We start from the raw sequence: 26,117 nt of genomic DNA, 5'->3' as shown, positions 1-26,117 counted from the left end.
GGCCCATTCTACTTGAATACAACTTTTTGGGTGGGTGGTGGTTGTGGTGTGGTGTAAATTTGATGCAAAACTTTTAGGAAGAATTAGAAGAGAAAAAAGATAAAAGTGATGAAAATCATCTTTATTTTCATCATCATCATCATCATGAAGAAGAAATTCCGGCGGTATTTTCGTCAAAGAAAAAAAGAGGAAAAAAGTGACGTACGTTTGGTTTGTTCGGCAAAAAGAAAGAAAGAGATGTTTATGACGTTAAGAAAGTGATGTCTAGGTATTTGATGATGTTTGGATGAAAATTGTAGCAAAAATTGTTGAGCTTTTTATTATTTTTTGGGGTTGGTAATATGTTGCGCATTTTCGAAAGCAATTGAAAAACGTTACGACAAAGACATACACTCATCATGCACGTTCATCGTATGCGAATTGCTGTTCAACGCCAATTCCTGAACCTTGTAATTCCCGTTTGTAACCAGAATGAGTACGTGGTTTCATCAGTCCAGCATATCCACCTTCATACGATTCGTTCATGTCAAAAGGTGTCACCACTCTTCGATCAACGGGCGATGGACGTTGTGGAATTGCGCCTCCGTTGCTGCCACCGCCGCCCATATGAGCACCCAAGTGACCCGAAGGTGAATGACCAGGAGCAGAACTGTATCCATTAGTATGACCGTAAGCCCCAGGTGCCAAAGGTGCATTTGGGGTTGTGTTTGATCGCATCAATGGAGGTGGGTTAACCTGTCCGTTTGTCATTGAACCATTGGCTGATTGACTGGATGCACGTTGATAACCAGTTGGCGAATCGGTACCCAGAGAAGCACGAGAACGTTGAGCGTGACGTTCTTGAGCAGCAGCCATGACTGCAGCCGTGCGTGGATAATTGTCAGGATGATACAAGAACGATTGAATGTTTTGCTCAAACAATGGGTACAAAACATCAAGGATATTGTTCTGTTCGGCCAATTGTTTTCCACGTTGGAATGTGATCCAAACACCCTTCAAATGCATTGCTCCAACTTTGACAACGATACGCTCTTTCTCGTTCTTCAAGATTCCATCACGTTTTCCACGAGACATTCCACAAACGTTGAGGAGTTTTGTACCATTGATCATATTGTTGTCATGACGACGGGCAACGCAAACACCACGAGCATCAACTTGGAAGCACAAAGTACCTTCATCTTCCCATAGAGTTGTTGTCACACGATGACGACCAGCCAAAGGCAATTGGGTGCTGTATTGAGGAGCAGAAGCATAGGAAGGCGAAGAGGAAACGACCTGTGGTGTGTAAAATTGAGTCAAAGTAGCGAAAAAGTCCAATTCGGATGGGTAAAAGGTTGGAATGTTTGTCAGCGTTTGTTCTGCCATTTTTTCTTAGCAATTCACGGAACACAAATGTAGATGATGGAGGTAGAAAAAGCAAAAGCCCAACAAAGATATCAAGTCGGAGGTTTATATTGGCGCTTCTTTGTGCAATATGAAATTGCATTTTGCATCCTAATAGATAGCAAATCAGAAAAGGAAAAATATCGCCGAAGACAGGATCATCCGGCTCTGAACGCCGTCTCGAACGCGCAGCGTCATTGTACGTTTACTACTCGCACGTAATTGTCAATTTGACATTTGACGCAAATCACATCGAAGAATCCCTTTGTCAAACGATAAACTCATCATCGAATGTTAACCGTGCCCCTTTTTTCACGACGGAGCCGTAGAATGATCGGCCAAGTAGACGACAAAGAGCTTGGCCCTTTTCAAAAGCCCGCTAAGAGCAATCAAAGGAAAAAAAGAAGAAGTGGAATCCGCTCGAAGCCGAAAAAGATATATACGATGCGCATAAATTGATCACCAATTACGGCCCGCAACCTCAAAAAGAATTCCGTCCCAGGTCGGAGTCCGGTGAAATCAAAAAAGAACACAACAAAACACTACTCACACTATTAGAAGATGCATTTCCATGAGCACCATAATAACCACCTTGATGATGAGTCGGATAACCTTGAGGGGAAGGGAAAACGCTGCCGACGGAATGAGGATGTTGATGATGATAAGGAGTTTGCGAAGTTGGCGTGCTTGATCCGCTATGATGAGCGGAACCACCACCAGTGCTACCATTCAAACCACCGGCCAAAGCGCCGCTTCCGCTATAGGCAGAATGTGGTTGATTTGCACCTGCATTTGGGCCACCTTGATGTGGTTGCATTCCATAAGCGGAATACGCTCCACTTCCAGCACCATTGCTACCGGTAACTGCACCTGAAGGAGTTTGAGCACCACCAGCGCTACCGTAATAACCGCCTGAGCCATACATGCCATGGGCTTGGCTGTTATAAGCATTTGCACCGTTTGTGCTGTTGCTATAATGCATGCTTTGACCCCAACCGCCTCCACCACTGCTTGGTGATTGATGAAGAGAGCCGGTATGCTGAGAGCCAGGAACGGTATCAAAGCTTGATTGAGGTGCTAAGCCTGTATCGGTGGAGGATGTATGGTGATTGCTGCCAGTGTTGGCAGTACTGCTTCCGTATGCATTTGCATGAAGGTGATGACCGTGTTGGGAATACATGTTGTTGTTTGATCCGTTTGTTGTTGTTGAAGGAGAATAAGCACTGTTAGCGTATGCACCCGCTTGTCCAGTGTTTGAATATTTGCTTCCGTCAATGGGTGATGCAGTAGTCATACGCCTTTTTGCGATGCAATTTAAGATGCGAAAAATTGAAAAAAGGGGAAGGACGGTGAACCTTTGATGAAAAACTTTCCTTTTTGCAATTATACAGCGAGAAATCCAAAAGGAAAATGAACTTTATCCGTCAAATGAAACGAAAGCGGAACGCTAATTTGAGTTGAAAAGATTTGACCGATTCAATCGAAATGCCGACGTAAGATTAGGGTCGGGAAACGTAAGGTAGAAGCAAAAGAGGAAAATGAAAAAAGAAACAGAAAAGAAAGAAAAAAGGATGTCTATATGCTGTTCTTCTGGCAATCCAGTCTAGAAGAAATGCAGTTTTTTTGATTGATTGAGCGAAAAGTCAACTTTTTAAAAGTCAATCTTTCTCGCTACAAGTGTTGGAAATGTTGATGATGATGATCAGATGAGAGGAGGAGGTTTAAGCTATTGTCTTTTTTCTTTTTTCTTTTCTCTATTCGAAGACAGCGGTACATTCGTGTGTGTGTGTGTGTTAGTGAGGATTTCTGCATGTACGCATATACATGTGCATGCAGCATACAAGTACGACGTGCACTTCATTGAGAGATTGGTGCACTTCACCAGTGTGTTTGTTAAATGTAAAATTTTTTCTTCACTTTTTTCATTTTAAGACGTGTCTTTGAGTAAATGCGCGACGGGAAGAATTGGGTGAGCCAAAGCGTCAGTATTGTAGAGAAAGCAAGGCATATGCAGGATCAAAATGCAGCCGAATCAGCAGAGGTTCTCCTAATTGATGAGTGACTTTAACAAAAGAAGACTATTGAAATAAGTTTCACAACTTTAGAAACTTTTTTCCTTTTTTCCATTGAGCTCCTCTTCTGTTGTGCTCTTATACTCCCGATTATCAATGCAATAAGACGAAATGTGACAGATATTCGCTTCAATGCTCGGCAAGAGCGTTAAACAGCCAGAAAAGCAGTTTGGGGAGAAGAAACATAAAAGATGCATATATGCACGCATGTATATATATACGCACGCACATGGCACATATTTGTACTCTATCAGCCTGCCATTCAATGATTAAAAGGTGACTTGAAGGTCAACAATCCATCATTAATTATCAGTGAAGATGACTATCATTTAAAGGACTGCTCTTTAAGTACTAAGAAAAACATTCCATTTTAAAGAACAATTATTTCAATCACAATGTCTCAAAGAATTCTTCCTTTCCTAGACATCCAATGATTATTTAATAGGCACTCACCTTGTCTTCTTTAACGAATAAGCAAATACTGATCCATTGCGTTGAACCAACCGATCATCTTGTTCAAAGGCGCGTGACCGAAGGTAATCTAATTCGTACGAAGAAGCAATAGTAAGATGTGACGCCGGATAAATGAGTGAAAAACAAGCACTGCAACAGTGTTCTTACTTGTAACCCTCAAACCTAAGCGAAGGAATTCTATAAATTTCCTTATTGCCAATGAATTTCCTATTTTAATCAATGTTTATTTTAGTCAGTGTGATTTTTTAGTCCCATATGGGCGCCATTAGACACAGCCTATAATGCCGAAAAGCGGGAATTGACTGCGTATGTGCATGTATTACGCCTGAGTATGTATTCCATGCGGGTGGTTTTTTGAGTGTGGTTATTTTTCCGCCCCTGTTCTACCGGCTGGGCAATTTTAACCGGTTCAATTCTTGCTGCTTTTTGACTGAACGCGTTCCCTTAATTTTGGTGCTTTTTTACCGGCTTAACCGTATGTATGATGTGCACTCAGTCATGTAGGCTTTTTGGGAAATGGCGTTTCGGTCGATTTGCACCAAGCAGCGTGCGTGCGTGCGTGCTTGTTCATCTCCGATTGAGAAGCGCACAGACTGACCCAGTGCCTCTCTAGAAAAAGGAAAAGACGGAGAATAAATTGGCTTTGACCTCCTGTTCGGTCTCGGTATTCTCAATTGATCACAATATTAAATGAATGCCCCACGCTATCAGAAATGTGATCTTATTGAGAGAAGGGGAGGGGGATAAGCTAATTCATTGTTGAATGTGTCTTAGTGCCAACAAAACCAAAAAAGTGGCTGAAGGAGTTGGGAAATGGTGTGCTTCCCTCAAAGGAAATCAAGGTGGGGTTGCATCACTCTCAAAAGCATCAGAGCAGAGGGAGATGATTAGCGTTTATGATTGCATAAATGATATCTTTCCTTTCCTTCTCTTTTTTTGTCTTGAATGAAATGAATGTTATACTAAGTCAAGTCGTGAAAGAGATAAGAACCTTACCAAGAATATATCCCAGAAGAGTAAATAAGAATCAGACTTTATTCAAGTACCCACAATCGATCATAATTGAAACGGGAGCGCTTATTCAGGTACGATCGTGTTGAGCAGCAGCAGCAGCAGCAGCAGTAAGATCCTGTCAAAATAAGAGCTGTACAGCCAGCTAGCAAACAGCCAGCAAGAAGCAGACGCGTACGTGCGTGCGTGCGTGCGCGTGCGTGTGCGTGTGCAGAGCAGCACAGCACACAGAAGTCGTTGTTGCATTTCTTGCATTAAGCGCAGCGCGCGCTTGCATGCTGTTTTTGCACCGGCGCAAAAGCCGACAGACAGGGGGCATACACACAAAATTCAATCAATGCACGCCCCCGGAACTTTAGCTTTTTCACGGCTCCGCCCGGTCTTGTGGATTGTTGCTATGGCGGCGGGCGGTATGTATGTAAGCCAGCAGTTGAGGGGGTTTACAGAAGTCCACCCCTTTCTTGCTAGCTTGCTAGAATGACAATGGCTTTAATTCGGATTTCCATCCTTTGAAACAAATTGAGAGTGTTTTGATATGGACACGGCTGCAAACAGTAAAGCAGATCAACTTGGGTTGGGGTAAGAGCTTATGCATCATCATGTACATGCAAGCAGAATTGCCAGCAATACAATAAGGTTACTTCGCTGAAAAGATTAGATAAGCTCATTCTTCCTCCCATAAAAGATGCAATCAAATGCATCAAATAAACAAATGACAGCATATGTGTAGAATGCTGATACATCCTGCATCATACACGATCTTGCAGAATAAACAAATGCACCTTCACTTTAATTTTACAAGCATTGCATACATCAGCAGCGTTCATCTCGTTAGATTGTAGGGTTATAAATATATACGTTACATACTTCTGTGAATCATAAAAGAAGTTAAAGAGCCAAGGGAGATATATACAAAACTAGCAGCCGCTTAACACCACTTAAGATCGACAGCAAGAACCGTTTCCGTTTGCAACACTTACACCTGCAGCATTAGCAGCGATACTCTTTGCGTCTTGTGTTGAAGGAACGTCCAAAGTTGGATTACGACGGAAAAAGTTGACGGGTTTAAGCATAAATCTGCACGTTTCTGCTGGCATGACTGGGAAATCTTCCGGTCTGGGGATATGGGTTGTTCCAACGGTAACATAAGTAACGATATCCTTATTTTGAACACTTGCTTTTCCATCTCCAACCCATTCTTCAATACTATCTTTTGGTGCTTTGAATGTTTGAGGAACAAACATTCCTGATGGATAACGTTCTTTTGGATGGTATGGAAGTGTCCAAAGGTGATGTTTAGCAAATGGAGCACGAATGGCTGCAATACCGTCATGGTGGCAGTGTAATCTTGGCATATCCTTGCACATAATCTTATAACCAACAGGCTTGCCGCTTGAGTAATGCTTCACATTCTCATTGACAATCGTCCATGTACGTTCGATATCAGCTTGTGCATCACGAACTCCTTCACCAGTGGTTTTGAGAATTCGTGTTGGAGCTGTGAATGCGTTTCCTGCCCAATTCTCATCACTCTTGCTTGGTGCTGGTGAGGGTTCGATATGTTGTTCAGAGACGGAGTTGAATTGACCGTCAATGTGTGGATCCAAACGAACGGAGAACAAATGTTGATGGTAATGAGCATTGATGCGTGGTGCAACTTCTGTTCCGAATCCACCTGTAGATTCACCTTGTGCCAATTGATACAAGTTTAAGATACCGGTCAATTTGATCTCGCATTCGATGTTACCATCCAAATGGAAGTTCCAGTTGAATTGATATTCGTAATTGGCAACTGTGCAAACCATTGACAAGACCAACTTACGGTTACGGACGTTATGTGTGCGGCCGCCAGGTCTGTAATCGGTATGCTTCCATAGTGTACCAGCATCTTCTTCGTGAATGCAAATGGCATTCTTGACTGTTTCAACGGAACCGTCATGTTTGACAAAGTGTCCGTCCATGTATTCGATCGTACCCAAACAATCACATCCCAAAGCCAAAGAGTTTGCCAAGAAACCTAAACCGTATTCACCAATGTCGAAAGCGAATTTACGGTAATGTGGGTGTGCTGGCTCGGCATATGGCACAACCATTTCCACAAAACTGGCACGGTAGAACAAAGGACGTTCTTTTGGTGATGCTTTACTGAACCCTGGAACTTCGTCATCCTTGTAAACGATATTGCTCAAGACCATACCTTCACGTGGGTGGAATCCGACGTGCAATTTGAATTTACCCCATTCCAATGTGTTACCTGTACGTTTGAAGCTTACACCTTCTGGTTGAACGACTGAGAGTGGCTTGATGTCTGTTCGCATCTCGATTGGCTTGTCGCTATCAACACGGGTAGCCAGATCAGGCAAATAGTCATGTTTGGCCAATGGAGGAGGAATACGATCACGAGTATCAGGCTTTGCAAAGTTTGCTTCAGTAGGAGGAGCGGTTGATTTTGTGTTAAGTTTGCCGTCTTTTGCGACACGATGGGCAGGATAATCGATTGCCAAAACTTCTCCTGTTAAATTATCAACGATTGGCAAGAAATCAAGAGGGTGTGCATATTGATTTTCATCTTTTCCATAACGTGCGTAACATAAACATTGTTGAACACGTTTGTTCGGGAATCTTTCATCCCAACCGATACTCCAACCATCACAGAATAGTTCTTCAACTGAAACGCCAACATCTTTTGCTGCTTCAATCACACGAGAATCTTTGCGAATCGCCTGTTCACTCATCACCAATTCTTCCAACGTTAATGCAGGTTGAACGCCAGCATCTTGTTTGGTCATAGAAAGAACGGTAACGGCGTCAATATTGGAAGCGTCCAAGGTAAGATCGTAGGCTGATCCTGTGATTTCGTCTGCCATATGAACGGAAAGTTGACGTGGTGGTGGAGCAGCGTGACCACTTGAAGCTGGAGCTCCTTCACCAGCAGGGAAGAAACCTGCTGCGATGACTTCTGATTTGTGTGGTTCATCAACCAAAACGTTCAAGAAACGAACAGCTTTGATTCCTTTCTCTTGAACATATTTACGGACGGTTGATGTAGCAGCGACGATCTGTGAATGGAATCGGTCAGCATGATGATAATAGCTATGCAATATGATTTACTCACCTCTTCTGCATTGAGAGGGTCGAGCGGATGAATGGCTGGTGTATTTGTTGCAATCTTTCCTGGACTCATGGTGATTTGATTTGTGAAGGAATGATGATGGGGTTATCAAGTCAAACTTTAACTAGACAAGATGATCAATTTGTACCTTTCCAATTAGCTTCTTCTTTTTTGACATGGATAAAAGATTAATGTGCTAATCTGCCTCACATTGTCCTTGCCACCAGTGAAGCACTTTAACCGACAGTTGAGTTATTTTTGCCGTTGTTTCTCTCGGGTAGCTTCCATTTGTTATCCGAGGATAGGCACTTTATCTGTCAACGCGCGCTTAACTCTGTTTTGCGCGTATCGATTGGTTGCTTATCTACAAGATCCTTATCGCTGATACGGTGCCGCACTTCTCAGAAGGATCGGGCGTAATAGTCCGATTTGTATACACACTTTACAACTTTTGTATTCTCATGACAACTTTTTGTATTGAATTCATTTCACACGCTTTAAACGCGATAAGCGCCTTGTTCTCCCTCCTAACAATCCTATTGGTAATGGTACTAAAGATGCTCATAGTGATGATGTAGAAATGGTGTATGCATAGGTAAGATACATAGATCTAATAAAATACGGAACCGTATCGAAGATCATGCTTCTACTTCTTGCGGAAGATGTTGGTAGGCGAAATGTGTAAACTGAGAAACAGATTGAGTATTGTTTGATTTTTGTTGAGGAGTACTTTCAGCATCCCCTTCACCTTCTTGTCCGATGGCTAATTCTTGTAACCGGACTGCAATCCGATCCGCTGCGGCCCGCATGCCCTCTAAATTGAAAGCACCGGGACCGATCTGTGGAAATTAAGTTAATACATCACTTGTCAGCATAAATTGTCATCTTTATAATCATCATTGACAAATATACTCACCTGTAAAGCACTAAAGGCACCTGCACAAAAGAGAGGCAATTTTCCATATTGCAAGCTCTCTGTTAGCCATGGCAGACCACCGTATTCTGGAACGGGATGCTGCTTTGCGATATTTCTCAGAAATGGCACCTGAGAGAATTTCGGAGCAGCTCCTGTGGCGGAGATAATATAGTGAGGCCGTAAAGTTTGTTTCGTTTCTTTGATTTCGATTTCATCTTCAGCAATTGATTCATCGCCGCTATCTTCGCCTTTGCTTGATTTAGCTGATGCGTTGCTCTTACATGGCTTCTTGACTTTCTCTGATGTGGTAATATCTAGACACCATTCACCTTCATCTTGATCGTCTTCATTCATCGGTGTCCATTCCGCTTTATCCACTTTTGTACAAGTCATTATCTTTAACTTTCCTTCTTGTTGGTATTGCTTGATCAGTTTCGCATACCGTGGAGTGATACTTCCACCATTGCGTGCTGCATACATTGCTTCCAATCTTTTCTGCGGATCATCCTCCTGCCAAAAACGCATCTTTTCTAAATTTGCATAACGTGCAACCCATTTGAGATCCAAATCAAAAGGCTTGATCTTGAAATATCCTCGCATCAACAGTGTAACATCCTCGACACCATTTCGAATTGCAACATCACATATTTGAGCAGATGTAAGACCACCTCCAATCACGACCATAGATGAAGGTTGTTTGTCTTTGATTCTTCGTTGTAACGGTAATGGCGGTAATGTTCTTCCTTGCATGCCAAGTTGTGTCGAATGGCACCAACCTGGTCCACTGGGCACAATTTGGGTTTTGTCGGTTGTATTGGTAAGGTATTCTGGCACACCTGGCGTTGCACCTGGACCGCCTGCACAAACGACTGCTTTTGCTGCAATTCGTATGCCATCATTCAACTCAACCGAAAAGCCTTGTAACTTTTCCCAACCAGAAATGTGTAGTGTTGTCCAATCAAGATTTGTCACTTCACCGCGTACGAATTGAATACGTTTATCCGGTTCATCATTTTGCTGGAATGCTTCTTTTGCATTTGGCCATGGCTTTCCTTCATTGTCCAAACCATATCTCTTTATACAATCTTCACGAATGAAATCATGAAACAGCTTCGTACTGGGTGTGAAATAATCCCTTCGATCACGTTCGTTGACAATGTCTCCCATTCGTTTTGACGGTTGTTGTGCACGCTTTTTACGTTTATGCTTTGAAATCTCTTTTCCTACGCATCCTGGCACTTCAATCAAGTCTGGACATCCATCCTGAGAAGTACGGCGAACTTTGTCTTGATGATCATTTGGTGTTTGTACTTTCATCCTGCCTTTACGTTCGGCAAATGCAACCAAAGCGTCAATATCAGCAGGAGCAGGATGAAAGAAGAGTGGTGAACGTAAATGTGGAATTTGATAAATTCCAAACAATCTATCCCAATTTGCCATCCATTCTCCTAAACGATCAATGATCAAAATTCGAATCGATCCATCACATTGGCAAGATTGCTCGTTGGTATTTTGAGGTACTATCACCCTTTCATTTCCACGTCCAACAGATTTGGTCTTCAACAGAGGTCGCTTGGCATCTTTTGTTGAAGTTTTGTTTTTACTGCTTCTGACTGAATCATCTTTTCCATTCTTTCGTAACCAATGCAGATGTGTATGTTCTTCTTCCGTATACAAAGCAGCAGGTCTGCTTTCTAAGATGCGAGTCACAACTGACAAAGCAGCCGGACCACTTCCGATTACCACTAAATCAAAGAAATGTTCAGATGGAAACGTGACTGGATCCATCTTGACAGATTGATCGTGGTGGCAGGGATTCAAAGAAAGAGGAAGATGGTTTCACTTTGAAATTGTATTCTCCGCCTCCAATTTATCCAAGTATACAACAGATTGCACAATTTATCCTTATCAAAAATAACCCTTGCAGTCAGATGAGTTGTTCGATGACCCATTCGTTCTACAGCACTAATTTCACGCTTACCACTTGATAAAGAGAACAGCCACAGACACAAGAGTACTATCACAGTCAGTAACTGAAAAGGTACTCATCTGATGGGTACTTTACACAGACCGCCCGCTGACGTAAACTTTTCATCGATGCTGTTGGAGAATCGTTTTGACCATTTTCACAGTAGTTCAATGATTGCGGTTTGATTAATATAATATATCATATGAATATGCTGCATCTTTTCCTAGTCATCAAGAACTCACAACATGAGGACTTACTGATTGATTACGTAAACGCGTATTGTTTTAGACTGGTGTTATTTCCGATCATATTTCTCTCGCTAGCCTTCTTCCTTTTAATGTCCACAAACAAAAGATGATGTTGATACGATCTTGTCGATCAATATCACAAAGATCGCCTTTACTTCCCTCCCTCAAAAGGTACATATCCACTGTCACTCAATATTCTTCTTCTCCCAGCGCTACCAGAGAAGTACCAACTCCACTCGTTCTACTTTCGGTACCAAAATGGGAAAGTGGACAAGAAGGTAAAACGACATTCAAAGCATTCATAAACCATTTCACAAAGCAAGGATGGAATGTTAGCTGTATAGATTTGGATCCGGTCGTAAAAGAAGATAGCAAAGTGCAAGAAAGTTCAGAAATATTGACCGGATTAGAATCCGAATTATCACAACAGATGCGAATAATTTCACGAGGATCAGGTCCTTTTCCACCAATGTTGGTCAGCTATGGACTTTCAACCTTGGTGGCCGAACAATACGTTTCTTCGCATCCGCTTTCCGCTCTGGCTTTGCTCAATCCACCAATTTCACCTTCTCACGCTCACAAAAGTCATCCAGACATCTTTCCAAACGATCTGGCGCAATTCACTTATGAACCAACATTTCCAATCTTGATCGCAAGAACGACAACAAATGTAAAAGAGATTTCTTATTGGGATATGCATCGGATTGAAGAAATGCAAGAAGAAGAAGCTGATGAAGCTTTGGATAGACGGATATGGGAATTGAACGACGAAGGAGAAGGAGAGAAAGCAGGGCCGTATCAATTACGTTTATGGGCCGAAGAGAATGGCATGTGAGTGTGAGTGTGAAGTGTTGTCATAGCAAAGCATATAGTACAGCTCAAGCTGATCTGCTCATTCTGTCTTTCAGAATGCCGCCTCAGCTGCCAGAATGGTTCACAAAAGGCAAATATGTACGAAACGATCGATCAAACAAAAGAGAGCCACTCATTCTAGACGATTCACATCTAGAAGAATCTTTCATTCGTGGTTCAGGACCGGGAGGTCAAGCGATCAACAAGCTGAGCACTTGCGTACGATTGAAACATGTTCCAACCGAAACGATTGTGAAATGTCAAGATACGCGAAGCAGGGAACAAAATCGAGATATGGCTAGAAGAAAGATGGGACAACTGCTTGAAAGGGTGGTATTTGGAGAGAGGGATAGTGTTTTAGGTCGAGAAGCACTTAGAGCTAAAAATCAAAAGAGAGTCAAAGAACGAAAGAGGAAGAAAAAGACAGCCGCAAGGAAAGAGAAAAAGGAACGAAAGAGAATTGAAAAGATTGGAGTGGTGCACACATTGATACTTTGATCTGTATATTATCGCCATTTCATCGTCATCATACAGTGTTAAATAAACGATCGCCTGTATCTCCAAGACCTGGTAATACATATCCTTTCTCGTTCAAAACAGGATCCACTTGTCCTACCCAAATATCCAATTCTGGCCATGCTTTTGCGATAGCTTGCAAACCAGATTCAGATCCCAGAACGGATAATAGCGTGATCTTTTGTATTGGAATGCCCCATTCTTTGATCATATTGACGCATGTGATTGCCGTTCCACCTGTAGCAACGAGTGGATCCAAGATGAAGACTCTATCGACTGTTGGATCAGAAGGCAGCTTACTGTAGTATTCCACCGGTTGTAATGAAACCTTTTCACGAAAGAGTCCGATATGCAATACTGTCGTTGATTCAGGCATCAATGCTAATGTGGCATCTACCATTCCTAACCCTGCACGTAAGATCGGTACCAATCCGATCCTCTCTTTGATCTCTTCTCCTTGGAATTGTGATAATGGCCCTTGTCCTTGAACATGCGTAGAGTCTAGCTGCTTTGTTGCTTCGATTGCTACGATTGAGGAGATCGTCGAGATTAGCTGTCGAAACTCCTTTGGAGATGTCGAGGCTGAACAGAGGGAGAAACAAGGGTTAGTTTGAGTAATCAAATGTTACAGACGACTATTTCTCACCTAATCTCAAATTGGCCAAATGATGCTTAAGTAGCGGATGTGATACTATGTTGATCGACATTTTGACTGAATGGAAGTGATGATCGAGAAAGATGTAAATGCTGAATGATTGCCAATGATTGCAAAGTGTATGCACGACCAAGAGATAAGCTGCATCATTAATCGCATACTCGCCCGGACCGCCGAAGAAGCCAAAAAGCAACAGAGCGTGTGCATGCACGCATCTTACGCGTCTTAAAGAGATAATGAACGCGGGGGGGAAAGTGTTGGACTTTTCATAAAAGCGGAGTGTAAGATGATTGCTATTGTGACATGACATGGAGTCATTCTTTCCACATGACCATATCCCTCTAGCACAACGATGTCTGCTTCAAAACGACTGAAACCATCAAGAACGATCACAAGTGAAAGCTTGTTGGATGAGCGCATGTCTTCGCCGGCTATAGGTCCACTCGATATTCCAAGCATACAAACCGAATATGTGGTACCGCTGCATCTAGAAGCTAATGGCAAACCTGTCAGACAGAAAGGATTGGGAGATGTCTGTGAGTATATTTGTTCGAGTCTACATTTACACTTTTGCTGACACGAGCTCTACTCCCAGTGGTCATTTCGGGAGGAAGCGGATATAATGAGCTTGTCGGTGCAACTCCCGGTGCAACATTTGTGATGCCAATCAGTGATGATGGCGGCTCATCTTCTGAGATCATACGTGTTTTAGGTGGTCCTTCCATTGGAGATTTACGATCCAGGCTCGTTCGTCTGATTCCAACTTCCTCAAGCTACCACGGCGAAAAGCCACCTGCTTCGAACGATGCTTTACATGCGCTGTTATCGTACAGATTACCAGTTACGGGAAAATCTCGTGATATCAAACAAGAATGGATGGATATACTAGAAGGTCGTCATAAGCTATGGCGAGGAATAGAATCCGAGCGGAAAGAATGCATACGTGGTTTTCTGGTGTATTTCGAATCGGAAATCCTGCGAAGGGTACATAGAAACTTTTCCTTTAGAGGTGCTTCTATTGGAAACTTTTTCCTTGCTGCCGCACAGAAATTCTTTCGTTCAATTCAAAGTGCCATCTTTTTGTTCAGTGCAACAGCTTTGATTCCGCTTTCTGGCGGAAAGGTTTTACCGGTCATCAATACCAATCATACAGCCACGATTGCTGCAGTGTTGCAGGATGGACAAGTGATTGTCGGTCAATGCGAAATCTCTCATCCTGCTAAACGGGAAGCAAAGAATGCCGATGAACACCAACGATTGAGTAGGCGGAAAGCATATCTTTCTGGAACGCATACCCCATCTTCGCAGATATTTGACCCTTTTTCAACGGCCGCAAGTTCTTCTTCGCGCCTTACGGTAGGCAATGTAGGAGACGGTCTCGATCCCGGCAGTGAGAGTGACGTGGATGGAGAAGATGAAGACGATGAGAACAGTGACGGGAATACTGGTGGAAGAGGCTCGCTCACATCGACAAGCCTGCAAGAGCCTATACCCAAACGGCAAAAGCGGGTCAACAATATCGTATTCTCAAAGATGGAGCATTCCACGTCAACCAACAATACAGGTTCCGAACATGCACCTTCGGATAAGCTGCCGTCAAAAATCTCACGATTGTTCTATGTGAATGCATACGGAAATGAAGTTGATCCAGCGCCAAATCCCGAGTATTTGACCAGGCTGAACCAATGTCAAACGGTATTGTATTCATGTGGAAGTTTATGGACAAGTATCGTTCCGTGTATTGCATTAAGAGGTGTAGCAACTGCCATCTCCACATCCGTTAATTTGCAATACAAAATCTTGCTGCTAAACACAACACATGATCGAGAAACATCTGGGTTAGAAGCAATGGATTTCGTAAAAGTTTTGACGGAATCTATGCGACATTGTGATCAATTGGATTCTTTACCGGTCTCAAAAGTGGTTACACATATAATTTATAGCCCACAAGGTCGTATTCCGATCAACGTTGAGCAAATGCAGAGAGAAGGCATTCAATGCGTTCCTGTTGATTTGCCATCCGCTCAATTACGATTTGAAGAGGAAAGTGTAAAAGCTGCTCTGCAAAAGATTGCAGGCGATGTATAGTACTTTTGTAAAATAGGGAAAGTTTGAGGAATGGTGATGGATTTGTGTGACCATTATTATACATACACAATTATAATACAGAGAGGCAGAGCATTAATTATACAAATGGTAAGCATCTTCTTCCATTCAAGCAGTCTTGCCGTTGCGAATACGATCAATTCGGCTTCTCGTCATGCCATCGTGTGATGAACAATGAGCATGAATAGCAGTCGGAACAGGATGATGTTGTTGTTGTTGTGTACCCGTTATCCTTTGCCAAACAGAAGCAAGGCCAAACCAAAGTTTTCTTCCTATTGCAGGTTCGATTCGTTCGACAGTATGATTCAAAATTCTACCGGTTTTCGGATCAAATTCATATCGAAAGATGAGCGTATATCTATGTTCTGCTCCTGTTACCCGTAAATGACCAAGGAACTGAACACGCAAGTAGATCGTTTCTTCTCGTGAAAGGTTGCTTGATAGACCTTCTGAAGCACTTTGTTGTTCTTTACGTGAATTTGCTCCTTTCTTCTCACGACGAATACTTTCGATTGAAACTTGTGTGTTTGTGAATAAGACGTTGAGCGTATGACGTAAAACCTGTGCACTTGCGAAATACAAACTTCTTCCTGTGAATGAAAGAGAAGCAGCTTCTTCGTCTGTCAAATTGGCATCCGCACTTGAACCAACAGGACAAAATCGAAAGTGTATATTGGAGTGATACACCTGTTGATCTCCTGAAGCGGCCAGATCGCCCGAGAGTGAATTTTTGTCTCCACCGGATGTTACACCTGTTAGTCCTCCTAATAAACCATCTTCTGCCGCTCTTTCACGTAAACTTCTAAACATCAAAGCATCCAACAAAGACATCTTTGAGGAAGATTGTTTGTCGTGCGACGAATATTGATCATAATCCACCAACCCTATCCTCATGAAATCCGGAATAGTTGCACGTAAAAGATCATACGCTCTTCCTACCCTAAGTTGAAATTCATGTTCGCTCACTTCTCGATCCTTTTCGCCATTGTTCCGGGGTGAAGATGAATTGGATCTTTGTGGTGCTGGAGAAGGTGTAAAGAAGCCGGCATTTGATCCTTTACCTTCATTTGACGGTACTTGCCATGCTAGAGCGTACGGAGGTGGCGGATGTGGTTGGGTCGAGTGATGACTTTGTTGTGTGATTGTGGTGATGCTTGTCGTTTGAAAGTGTCTTGTGACCGGATGACATTTTTGTGTGAGCACTGTATTTTGTCTCAATACAGGTCTAGATAGACTTTGTAAAGAGCGAGACATTATCACTACAAAGCAGTGACCAAAAGAAGATAATACTATTTCCGAACATGAGGTTAAAAGGATAAAGCGGGCGCTAAAAGAATTGAATGAAATTTTGTTGACGTGCATGGCATGGCATAGCGTGGTGTGGCGTGCTAGCCAGAATAACTTCTCGGGATGAAGGCGCGGGAGAATGCGAGGACGGAAAAGAAGGGGCGTTTGAATTTGACAAGCCAAGTGCCTTCGGATTTGAGTATTTAAACCGATCATCTTACTCCACAAATGATGCACTGCACACACACACTCTCTCTTCTACGGCCGTAACCCTTTCAAGCACAGTGGCACGTCCCTAAAATGAAGGGCTGACGTGCTTTAATTTCTTACACTCTTCCTTCTTCTAAATCAAATCTTCGCTTCTTCCGAAGGGTAACTTTGATCCGAAAACATATATAAACCCAATTCGAACATAGCATTCACTACTTTAATCCTTTCCACAACATCATCAGCTGTCATCCAGTCAAGATCACTTCTTCACTTAAACAAGCAAAAGTAGCCGCTCAACGAGTAAGCAGGCTAGAAAGACATATTACATCTTCTTCCACAAATCTAAACACCTCTCGTACAATGACAGGTCAAAGACAACCCGTTTGGCCGATGGATAAGCCATTGGCTTTGACATTCAATCATTTCGGACCAAAGTCAAAAGAACATTATGCTCAAGGTACTTTTGACCCTTCAAAAGTAAACAATGAAAAATTACCAAAATTATTCTCTCCCGTCAAATTGCCCGTTCAAAAGAGTTTAACACTTAAAAATGCAATCGTTGTCAGTCCAATGTGTCAATATTCAGCCGTTGATGGTTTTCCCACACCTTATCATTTGGCTCATTTGGGTTCATTTGCTATACACGGAGCAGGAACGATTATGATGGAAGCTTCTGGCGTTACGCCTCAAGGCAGAATCACACCGGAAGATTTGGGTATCTATAAGGATGAACATATCCCTGCTCATGCTTCTTTGGTTTCTGCATTGAGATCATTCACCAAAGATTTGACAGTGGGTGTTCAAATTGCTCATGCAGGTAGAAAAGCAAGTACTTGGTCACCTTTCTATGAAGGACCAAAGAAGAACCCAAATTACGTAACTGCCGAAGAAGGTGGATGGCCTGAAGAAGTTGTCGGTCCTTCAGCATTGGCTTATGATGAAGGCCATATTGTCGCCAAAGAATTGACAACGGAAGAAGTACAAGAGATCGAAACAAAATTCGTTGAGGCAGCAGATCGTGCATACAAAGCTGGTTATGACTTTGTCGAACTTCATGGTGCTCATGGATACTTGTTGCACTCCTTCTTATCCCCACTTTCGAACAAGAGAAAAGATCAATACGGTGGCTCAGTTGAAAACCGTGCAAGATTGATCACCAATATCGTCGAAAAGATCAACAAACAACATCCCGATTTGAGCGTTTGGGTTCGTGTTTCCGGATCTGATTTCGCTGATCATTTAAAGGAAAAAGGTGAAGATCCATGGACGATTGAAGGAACGAAGGAATTCGCAAAATTGCTCTCTAAACTCAATGTTGACGTTTTGGATATCAGTGGTGGTGGTTTGGTAGGCGCACAACAAGTTAAAGCAGCACCTGGCTATCAATTACCATTTGCAAAAGCAGTTTCTCAACTTAAATTAAGTCATCCTTTGGTTGGTACTGTTGGAAGAATGGAATCCGGTGAACATGCCGGTTATTTGGCCGAACAAGCTTTGCACGAATCTGATGCAAGTTTGGTTTTGATTGCACGTGGATTCTTAACAAAGCCAAATTGGGTTGAAGAATCAGCTGAGAAGCTTGTTGGAGAAGTGACGGCAACTAACCCACAATATCATAGAGCTTTACCGGTCAAAGAAGTATATCGTTCTAAACGTGATTAGAAATCTACTGTGTAACTAAATATAGTATTGCATCAATCTTATTCAAATTGCCGTATATGGCTTCTTGTGATTTACCCCCGCTTCTATACATTGATTTAATCTCATAAGCAAGGAACCGTTTGTTGCATGTGCATTTGATAAGAAGTGTACCCCACTCTTACGAGAGTATTCCGAGTTTGCTATCCTATCATAGATTTTCGGTAAACTGACCACCGATCTATCCTCCCGATGCGCGCGCTTGTATGTCATGGACTTAGATTTGTTCCCACAATAAAATCAAGACAGGTGAGACAGAGCTAAACATATGTGTATACAGTAGATTCGATCAAAACCGCCGTTCGATCCGCGGTGGCAAGGAACCCTGTCAGTTACCGGCTTCGTTTTAGGCCGTTGAAGTGGTTAAGAGATGCCGGTTTGCCAAGATTGGCCGTTGTAATGTACATGCATTCAAAACCGTTGGTTGCACTTGGCCTATATGCGATTCCTATTTGTTTCCGTAAAGATCCTATTTAAGCGTTGAAATGGCAAAAGGAGTTTAAATTGATTTTTTAGCGTTAAATTGAGCATAAATTAAGACTCACTTCACTAAAATATTCAAACACTAAAACAATGACATGACGCCGTTTGCACCTTATCAGTGAGATTTTAAAGCCTATCTTTTTGCTGGCTTTTTTTCTCAAGGCAGAAAAGCTGTAACCCTACTCGATTCATTGTCTTACAACACATTCGAAATAGAAATAGAAATTCGATATTATTCAAAGTACTAAAAGACTCATATTATTCATCAAGATCTTTAATGAAAGCGGGGCCGGCGGGGGAAGCTAGCCCGATCACTGCCTATCTTTTCTCGCTTATGGACCTAAATCGAGATTTAGCGCTTATTTCTTTTACCCAAAAAACAAGGGACAAAGAGTTTACAATGATAGTGTCAAAGGGTTACACTAATATGTATGTACAATAACCAATTCCGTTGTTTATTAAAAATCAAAAACACCGCTAAACATCTTTTGTGGCTTGTGATTTTAAAACACACGTTCGCAATCGAATAGAAAAAAGATGCATATGGCTTCCCGTTATGCATCAAAAGTGAAAGAAAACCAATTTTAGATCACCATGTGGAGCGAAATGCATGCAAGACGCCGAATGAAGCAAGAAATAAGCTCATCTTTTCACATTGGTTCCTTGTACGTCAATATTGCATTCTATTCTTAACATGCAAGATTGCCGTGGATGACGCTAATGCAAACGGGTATACCCGCTTTACCTGTGAAATGACCGTGAAAATCGACAAGCGATTCGAAAAAAGAGCTCTTGCAACGGGTTTCAGTCCGAAACAAATGTCTTTTTTCACCTTTCCGTGGGTTGAATTGACTTGTTCCACGGAAAGAAGAGCGTTTTAAAATAGCAAAAAACGAATGATCATGACCCTCTAATCATATAGCAATCCTTTCTATTCCATTTCGATCGCATGCAAGATCTGCATTGCTTGGGAACCTGTATTCATGCTTGATAGAACAAATAAGCGTTAAGTGCATTGCATCTAATGCGTTCCCATCTATTTAGCGTACCCAACTCAAAGATCGTTAGGACCAGGAATAAGTCTAGTCTTATTATACATGCATTAGTGCATACTCATCTACAACTGATCCCACGCATCCAGATTGAAAGTTGTGACAGAAGTATTTTTGTTTCTGCATGTTCCAGTCATCTTGAATTTGTGGGAAACCGGCACTCTTTCACTTTATTGTTAAAAATGTACCAAATAAAATCGAATCATTCTTAAAATAAAACTTATGCACGTTAAACAATGAAGAAAGTGGCTTTAATTAAATTATCCGCAGGCAAAGAAAAGAAAACCAAAGGTATCGTTACGGCATTTTGAAAACTTTTTTGTTAGGTTTCATGCAAGTTTAACTACATTCACAGATCTTGACGAGATAGGATGCACAACAATTGTATTTCGCATGCATACGTAGCCAAGAAGATCTTCCGTCTTGTGATAGGAAGGGAGCATAGGACTTTTTCGGACATGATGCGATGCGGAGAATGTTGTCTATGACCCGAGAAAAGAGAGTAAAAGGGCAATTGCTTATAATATTCCTTATTTGACGGCGTCCGTGCCGCGCGGAGTTTAAAAAATGGCGAAATGAAAGGTGGCCATCAAATTACCCTTGTTTGTGTGTAGGTGGCATTAGCCCCCTTTGTTCTTTTTCTTTCGGCAGCGGAGGTCAAAGGTGATGAAATGCCCTTTGTTCACTTTCTCTGGCTAAATGTCAATGAGGAGAACAAAGGATGATTTACAACGTTAAGGCTCAAGTGCACGTCCTATAGAAGAATGAATGCCACTTTCAATATAGGCACATCATGCGACTTGTGTCTGAATTAAGTTGCGGTGACTTGTTTTATGCAGGTTGAATACGTTCCTACACAAGGAAAGTAAGGCACGGACAATATTCATTACGAAAACTTCCCTTTGTTCTTCTTTCTGATCATCCTGACCTGTGAAGCTCGACCTTTTCTCTTTTGACTTTAACCGCAAAAAATACATTGACAATTTAAACAGCAAGTCAAAGGAGGATTGTAAGGATTATCGTTTTCAATTAAAGCCACAAATACAAGCAATACTTGCCGATATCGGACAAGAGTGGCGCTCAAGATAAATGTTTATTGCGCCTTTTCTTGGTTTGACAGTGGATCTACACTCTTTCATTCTCTACCCTTTTTTTGTGCGCGGCTTTGGATTCATTCAAACGGAGAACTAAAAAACAGTTGAGTCGATCGTAAGATTTCCATTTTTATCTTCTTGACCACAACAAAGGGGTTCAGATTCATCCACAAAGCACAGGCAGGCATTTCCTCAAATCTGAACGAAAAATTTAATCAAAGCCATCTTTCAATACATCCATCTTCCCTTTCTTCTCTCCACAACGACATTCTTTGTTTATTTTTCTTTCTCTAAAAAGATTCACTCAAAATGACTTTATCATCTTATCTTTCATACAACCATCCACCTTCTTCACCACCTTCTTTTGAACAAAGTAATATACAAAGGGATCAAGATCAAAGGGACAAAGAAGTTTTCACTTCATCTCCGATCGAATTCACTTCTTCTCACCATCATCTCAACGAACAAGAACAAATTCGAACGTGGGAAGAAGATCAAGCTGAAATCAAACGTCATTTCGAACAAAGGGAAAGAGATCGTTTAGCGGGAAAAGATCAAGAGGAATACTCTTACGATCCATTTGATCGATTTGATGAAATGGCAGATGATCGTCAAAGGATATCTCATTATACAACAAATGATCCTTCAGGTTTTCCACAGCAACTTTATTCTTTTGCTGCTTTACGATTAGAAGCTGATGGTCAAGTTGCACGTCAAGGAGGATATGCTGATCAATCATCAGCATTTATCGCTCCACCTTCAGAAATATCTCAAGGAATCACTTCACCTGCAACAAGTCCTTACGTTGGTTTTGGCACTTCTCCCACAACAACTTCTCCGGCATCCTTCAGTTCTCATTTGCCATCTTCTCCTGTACAATTTCAAACGCTTAACAGTCATTTGGGTTCAACTGCTAATTTGGCCCACGCTTATCCTATTCCAAACTTCGCTCTTACATCTGCCGCAATTCCACAATCAGCAGACAATATCGGTTCAAATATGATGATCAGACATGCATCACAACCAGTTTTGCGTGATCCCAATCAAGATTGGCATATGGCACAAGAGAATCATTATACCAGTGGCATGCCAATGCAAATGCCTATGCCAGACACTCAATTGTATTCATCATCGATGAATGTTCCCTTCCCAAATCAAATCCAAGTGCCAGTCTTACCGCCTTCAACACCAGCAAAGAAGACCAGAACAATCCAAGAAAAGTCTCATGCACGTAAACGTCCAGACGGATATGTTAAAAGGCCACAGAACTCTTTCATTCTTTATCGTACACACGTTACAAAGAATAACTTGATTCCAGAACAATATCAAATCAATCGAAGTCAAGATAAATCAAGAATTATTGGTATGATGTGGAAAAGTCTTACACCTGAAGAGCGTAAGCCATGGGAAGATTTGAGCAGGGAAACGCATGAAGAACATTTGAAAATGTTTCCTTCTTATCGTTACAAACCCGAATCGAACAAGAAGGATAAATCAAAGAGGAATTTGAATACGCCAGATGATATCGAGAAAACATGCGAGGCGATTGCCAATTCGATTCTCAAAAGTCAAGGACGTCATGCTCCTGCAAACGCTAAATCAAGCAGAAGGAAGGCAAAGAAGAAGTCCAAGGCTGATATGGAAAAGGAAAAGCTTGCTGGTCCAAGTGCATCCTCATCACGAAGAGCAATCCCGAAAGCAACAAAGAAGTTACGTTCGTCTGTTCGTTCAGGTCGCAAATCTGATAGTTCTGACAAGGCTGTTACGGGAGAGAAGTCGGCAAAGACAAACAGTCGTACAAGAAGAGGTGGCAAAGGCAAGGAGAAAGAAAGTGATTCAGATGAATCTGAAGAAGGTGCACCAACTCTGATGCCAATCTTCAATGCGCCTAATGATGATCTTTATCATCAAGGCCAGGACAAAGAGCAGGATTATCATCCTCCAAATCTCGACTTGACAACTAGACGTCGATCGTCTTCGATGCCAACGGGTATGCAATCCAACCACCTCAAGCCATTCTTCCCGGCTAGTTCTTTGGGTGCTACTTCACATGACGTTCAGCGTTCTTTGCCTGCTTCCGCTTATCCGACATTCCTTCCACACGTTGAAGAAGATCCTATTGCTGCTGCTGCCGTTGCTGCTGTTACATCGGATGCCCATCTTTCTGATGCCAGTGTGGAATTATTTGCAAGCTGGCAAGATCGTATTGCACAAGCAGCTCATCAAGCAGCCGAGACGAACATCTACGCCAATTCTTCATTGTTTGATGCACAATTTAATGGAATGCCTTCAGCACGTTCGTTCTCTGCTGATAATGCTTTATCTTCTGCAATGGGTCATCATTTCGCATATGATGCTTCCGGTCAACATCAAACACGTTCAGAACATGAAGATGATGTTCATTTTGAACAAGCACATGACAATGAGCATGCACGACCGCATACGACATCCGCATGCTCTACGTTGGCAATGACTGTTGCGAAAAAGCGACCAGAGCGTCTTGCATTGGCCAGATCAAACTTGGACGCATTGCCAAGCATGTCACCCAGAACAATGCCAGGAAGTACATTGACATCAATGCCAGCTCTTACGCCTCGTCATAATAGCGATTTCTCAGCCAATACAACTCAATCCGCATTAGCGAGACAAACAAATACAGAACCTATTGCTCAAACTGGTTTTCAATCCACACATGAACGTCCACATACATCGTACGCATTACGAAATGGAGAAGATTCCATGTTAATTTCACCAACGAATGAAACAATGGAAGATTTACGAAGGACAAGTTTGACAGGAAACAATTGGCAATCGTTTGCTTTGCGTAGGTCAAGATTATCGCAATTCGATGTTGCATTACCGGTAATGCATTCTCGTCTTTCGATCGGAAGTGGTGCACAATCTCAAATGGCCACTCCAACAGGTTTCCCACCAACCCCATTAACGGCAAAATTTAATCCTTTTCGTTTTACGTCTGGAACGTATTTAAGCGGAATGGAAAGTCGTAGAAATAGTTTATTGGTAGAAGAACATTCTGAACATCAACAACATCATCAACAGCAACCGCAGCATTAATCACTTTCCCTTTATAGTTTTTTTGTTTTTGAGTTTTGATAGCACGTTATAATTACCGTTTTTCCCCATTACATTTGTTCGCACGTTTGACTAGAGTGAGAGTTGCACAACTGATATAAGAAGCCTCCTGAGGGCCAAATGTAAGGTAGACATCGTGGGATTGCCGCCCCTTATTTTCAGGTGGTGTATGCCTATATCTGGAAGAATCATTACGTGGCAGCTCCTATCACCAGGCAAATGAATAATTGAAGCTTTCTTGAGTAGGTCGTGGTTACCATCATATCCCGTGCGATTTGAGACTATGAGACACTTCCTCTCTATTCCCTTCTCTTGCATTCTTTTGATATGCCTATGCTCTCTCGCATATGCACAGGTCCATCTTGTGGAAGAATTCAAGCCTGAACAACCGCCAAAAGGAGATGATCGACTAATTTACTTGGTAGGCCCACATCGAGACCGATACAATGTAACGTTGGCTGATACGGATGGAGGTGAAACGACACAACAAAACGAATCCGAAATCACATGTGGTTACAAAAATAATAACGCAAGAAGAGTTTTTACAAGTCCATGTCAAGTTAAGCTTGAAAAGGCAGGAGAGGAAAAGTTTATGGTTCGATGTAGTAAATGGGTGAAAGAAGAATATGCGTTGATCGAATTCGAAAAAGGACAAAAGCCAGCTTTCAGTATTCCTTCTGATGCAAAACACGTTTGGGCAGGTTTCACATCTGATTCGAAAAAAGCAAAGTTGAGGAAATCAATCAATGGCGAAAAAGTGTTTGGCAAACAGGTAAACGACAGTCTTATCGTCAATTGTTATACTGATAAACGCACGACCTTGACGTAAGCAGCCAGCTTGTGAGAAAGGAGCATGTGTAAAGGGATGCATGTCATTAACATCCATAACGCCCAACTTCAGCCCTTGAGAGGGGTATTAGTAGACGGAAATAGTTTCATATTGTATCATTAATCAGTTGATTATCAATATGCTTCTTCTCATCCTGATGAATGATGTTCACTTGTGAGCTTCCCTCCATCTCGGCAATTCTCTCGCTGATCACCATTCCGCTATTTAGCATCTGATGACCCGTCTTCCTACTTTGCTGATCGTCAGCTTGTCGATCTGTTTGGCAATCTTTACCCAAAGAACGGTAGCCGAAGTGCATCTCGAAAAGGACTTCAAGCCTGAGCAACCGCCACAGAAAGATACGAGGTTCGTCTATCTTGTTGGACCGGATCGTGGTTTGTACAACATCTCTCTTTACAATCCATACGATGCGCCTAATTCGGATATCACTTGTGGTTATACGTTATCAAAACACGGCAAAAAAGTACTTAAAAGTCCTTGTCAAACATCTGTGGCAAAAGGATCACAAGAATTCAAAGTGACTTGTCAAAATTTAAAAGAAGATATGGCTTTCATTAGCTTTTACCCAAATGAAGTTCCGGATTTTTCAACTGCTGAAGAACATGTTTGGGCTGGTTTCACTTCTGATCCTCCTAATCAACCTCTTCGACATTCTTCTGATGATGACATCAAGGGTAAAGCCATTAATGATAGCATTATCGTCAATTGTGCCAATGATCGCCGTACTCCGTTGCAATGATGATGGTTTGTGTCATAGCATTCACCCTTCCTTCTTTCTGTCCATCTGATAATGTAACTCAATATGCTTTTGTGGCTCAATCTATAATAGCTTAAAGCTGCAATGCAAAAGAGAGGGCCCTGCACTAGCCCACTGTGAAAGATTATTGTGTGTTGCGTGTGTGTGTGCGGGCACTAAAGCAGTCAAACGTCTTATTTCTGTGCTATCTTTCTTTTATCAGATTAATAAAAACGACAACCCACACCCGCCGGAAAAAGTGAAATTATGCAGGGAAAGGTAGTTCAACTTTTGACAAGT

General features: G+C 42.0%; 11 protein-coding genes across 11 annotated transcripts; 5 read left to right on the top strand and 6 right to left on the bottom strand.

Moving 5' to 3' along the window:
* Positions 1-891: 891 nt before the first annotated feature.
* On the bottom strand, positions 892-1,221 carry FA14DRAFT_111966 (apses-domain-containing protein; the record flags this gene model as incomplete). Its single annotated transcript, XM_025495964.1, has 1 exon — positions 892-1,221. A coding segment is annotated over one exon (330 nt), but the record flags the coding sequence as incomplete, so codon positions are not given.
* Positions 1,222-1,864: 643 nt separating this feature from the next.
* Positions 1,865-2,677, bottom strand: FA14DRAFT_182598 (uncharacterized protein; the record flags this gene model as incomplete). The annotated part of the gene is made up of 1 exon (XM_025501226.1): positions 1,865-2,677. The coding sequence occupies one exon, from the start codon at positions 2,675-2,677 to the stop codon at positions 1,865-1,867; it is 813 nt and encodes a 270-aa protein (XP_025352111.1).
* A 3,042-nt stretch (positions 2,678-5,719) lies between these two features.
* On the bottom strand, positions 5,720-8,226 carry FA14DRAFT_151276 (peroxisomal copper amine oxidase). The gene is made up of 2 exons (XM_025497469.1): positions 8,056-8,226; positions 5,720-7,999 (listed from the first exon to the last, which is right to left on the bottom strand). The coding sequence occupies exons 1-2, from the start codon at positions 8,122-8,124 to the stop codon at positions 5,879-5,881; spliced, it is 2,190 nt and encodes a 729-aa protein (XP_025352110.1). The 5' UTR covers positions 8,125-8,226; the 3' UTR covers positions 5,720-5,878.
* Positions 8,227-8,690: 464 nt separating this feature from the next.
* FA14DRAFT_186276 (uncharacterized protein) lies at positions 8,691-10,756 on the bottom strand (the record flags this gene model as incomplete). The annotated part of the gene is made up of 3 exons (XM_025501513.1): positions 8,691-8,891; positions 8,969-9,242; positions 9,291-10,756. The coding sequence occupies 3 exons, from the start codon at positions 10,754-10,756 to the stop codon at positions 8,691-8,693; spliced, it is 1,941 nt and encodes a 646-aa protein (XP_025352109.1).
* A 527-nt stretch (positions 10,757-11,283) lies between these two features.
* Positions 11,284-12,535, top strand: FA14DRAFT_169278 (uncharacterized protein; the record flags this gene model as incomplete). The annotated part of the gene is made up of 2 exons (XM_025500196.1): positions 11,284-12,016; positions 12,046-12,535. The coding sequence occupies exons 1-2, from the start codon at positions 11,292-11,294 to the stop codon at positions 12,533-12,535; spliced, it is 1,215 nt and encodes a 404-aa protein (XP_025352108.1). The 5' UTR covers positions 11,284-11,291.
* Positions 12,324-13,336, bottom strand: FA14DRAFT_162677 (putative uracil phosphoribosyltransferase). The gene is made up of 2 exons (XM_025499720.1): positions 13,200-13,336; positions 12,324-13,135 (listed from the first exon to the last, which is right to left on the bottom strand). The coding sequence occupies exons 1-2, from the start codon at positions 13,258-13,260 to the stop codon at positions 12,564-12,566; spliced, it is 633 nt and encodes a 210-aa protein (XP_025352107.1). The 5' UTR covers positions 13,261-13,336; the 3' UTR covers positions 12,324-12,563.
* Positions 13,337-13,560: 224 nt separating this feature from the next.
* FA14DRAFT_182593 (UPF0052-domain-containing protein) lies at positions 13,561-15,296 on the top strand (the record flags this gene model as incomplete). Its single annotated transcript, XM_025501225.1, has 2 exons — positions 13,561-13,744; positions 13,804-15,296. The coding sequence occupies 2 exons, from the start codon at positions 13,561-13,563 to the stop codon at positions 15,294-15,296; spliced, it is 1,677 nt and encodes a 558-aa protein (XP_025352106.1).
* A 126-nt stretch (positions 15,297-15,422) lies between these two features.
* Positions 15,423-16,568, bottom strand: FA14DRAFT_182592 (uncharacterized protein; the record flags this gene model as incomplete). Its single annotated transcript, XM_025501224.1, has 1 exon — positions 15,423-16,568. The coding sequence occupies one exon, from the start codon at positions 16,566-16,568 to the stop codon at positions 15,423-15,425; it is 1,146 nt and encodes a 381-aa protein (XP_025352105.1).
* A 783-nt stretch (positions 16,569-17,351) lies between these two features.
* FA14DRAFT_111176 (FMN-linked oxidoreductase) lies at positions 17,352-18,449 on the top strand (the record flags this gene model as incomplete). Its single annotated transcript, XM_025495937.1, has 1 exon — positions 17,352-18,449. A coding segment is annotated over one exon (1,098 nt), but the record flags the coding sequence as incomplete, so codon positions are not given.
* A 2,785-nt stretch (positions 18,450-21,234) lies between these two features.
* Positions 21,235-24,364, top strand: FA14DRAFT_93068 (uncharacterized protein). The gene has a single exon (XM_025503088.1). The coding sequence runs from the start codon at positions 21,448-21,450 to the stop codon at positions 24,211-24,213; it is 2,766 nt and encodes a 921-aa protein (XP_025352103.1). The 5' UTR covers positions 21,235-21,447; the 3' UTR covers positions 24,214-24,364.
* A 150-nt stretch (positions 24,365-24,514) lies between these two features.
* FA14DRAFT_158615 (uncharacterized protein) lies at positions 24,515-25,820 on the top strand (the record flags this gene model as incomplete). Its single annotated transcript, XM_025497980.1, has 2 exons — positions 24,515-25,003; positions 25,290-25,820. 2 exons carry the CDS (start codon positions 24,515-24,517, stop codon positions 25,818-25,820), a joined length of 1,020 nt encoding a protein of 339 aa, XP_025352102.1.
* Positions 25,821-26,117: the final 297 nt, after the last annotated feature.

This window comes from Meira miltonrushii, assembly GCF_003144205.1.
Source record: "Meira miltonrushii strain MCA 3882 unplaced genomic scaffold FA14scaffold_6, whole genome shotgun sequence".
NCBI lineage: Eukaryota > Fungi > Basidiomycota > Exobasidiomycetes > Exobasidiales > Brachybasidiaceae > Meira > Meira miltonrushii.
The sequence above is the reverse complement of the archived record's forward strand: the minus strand, read 5'-3'. Positions and strand labels throughout refer to the sequence as shown.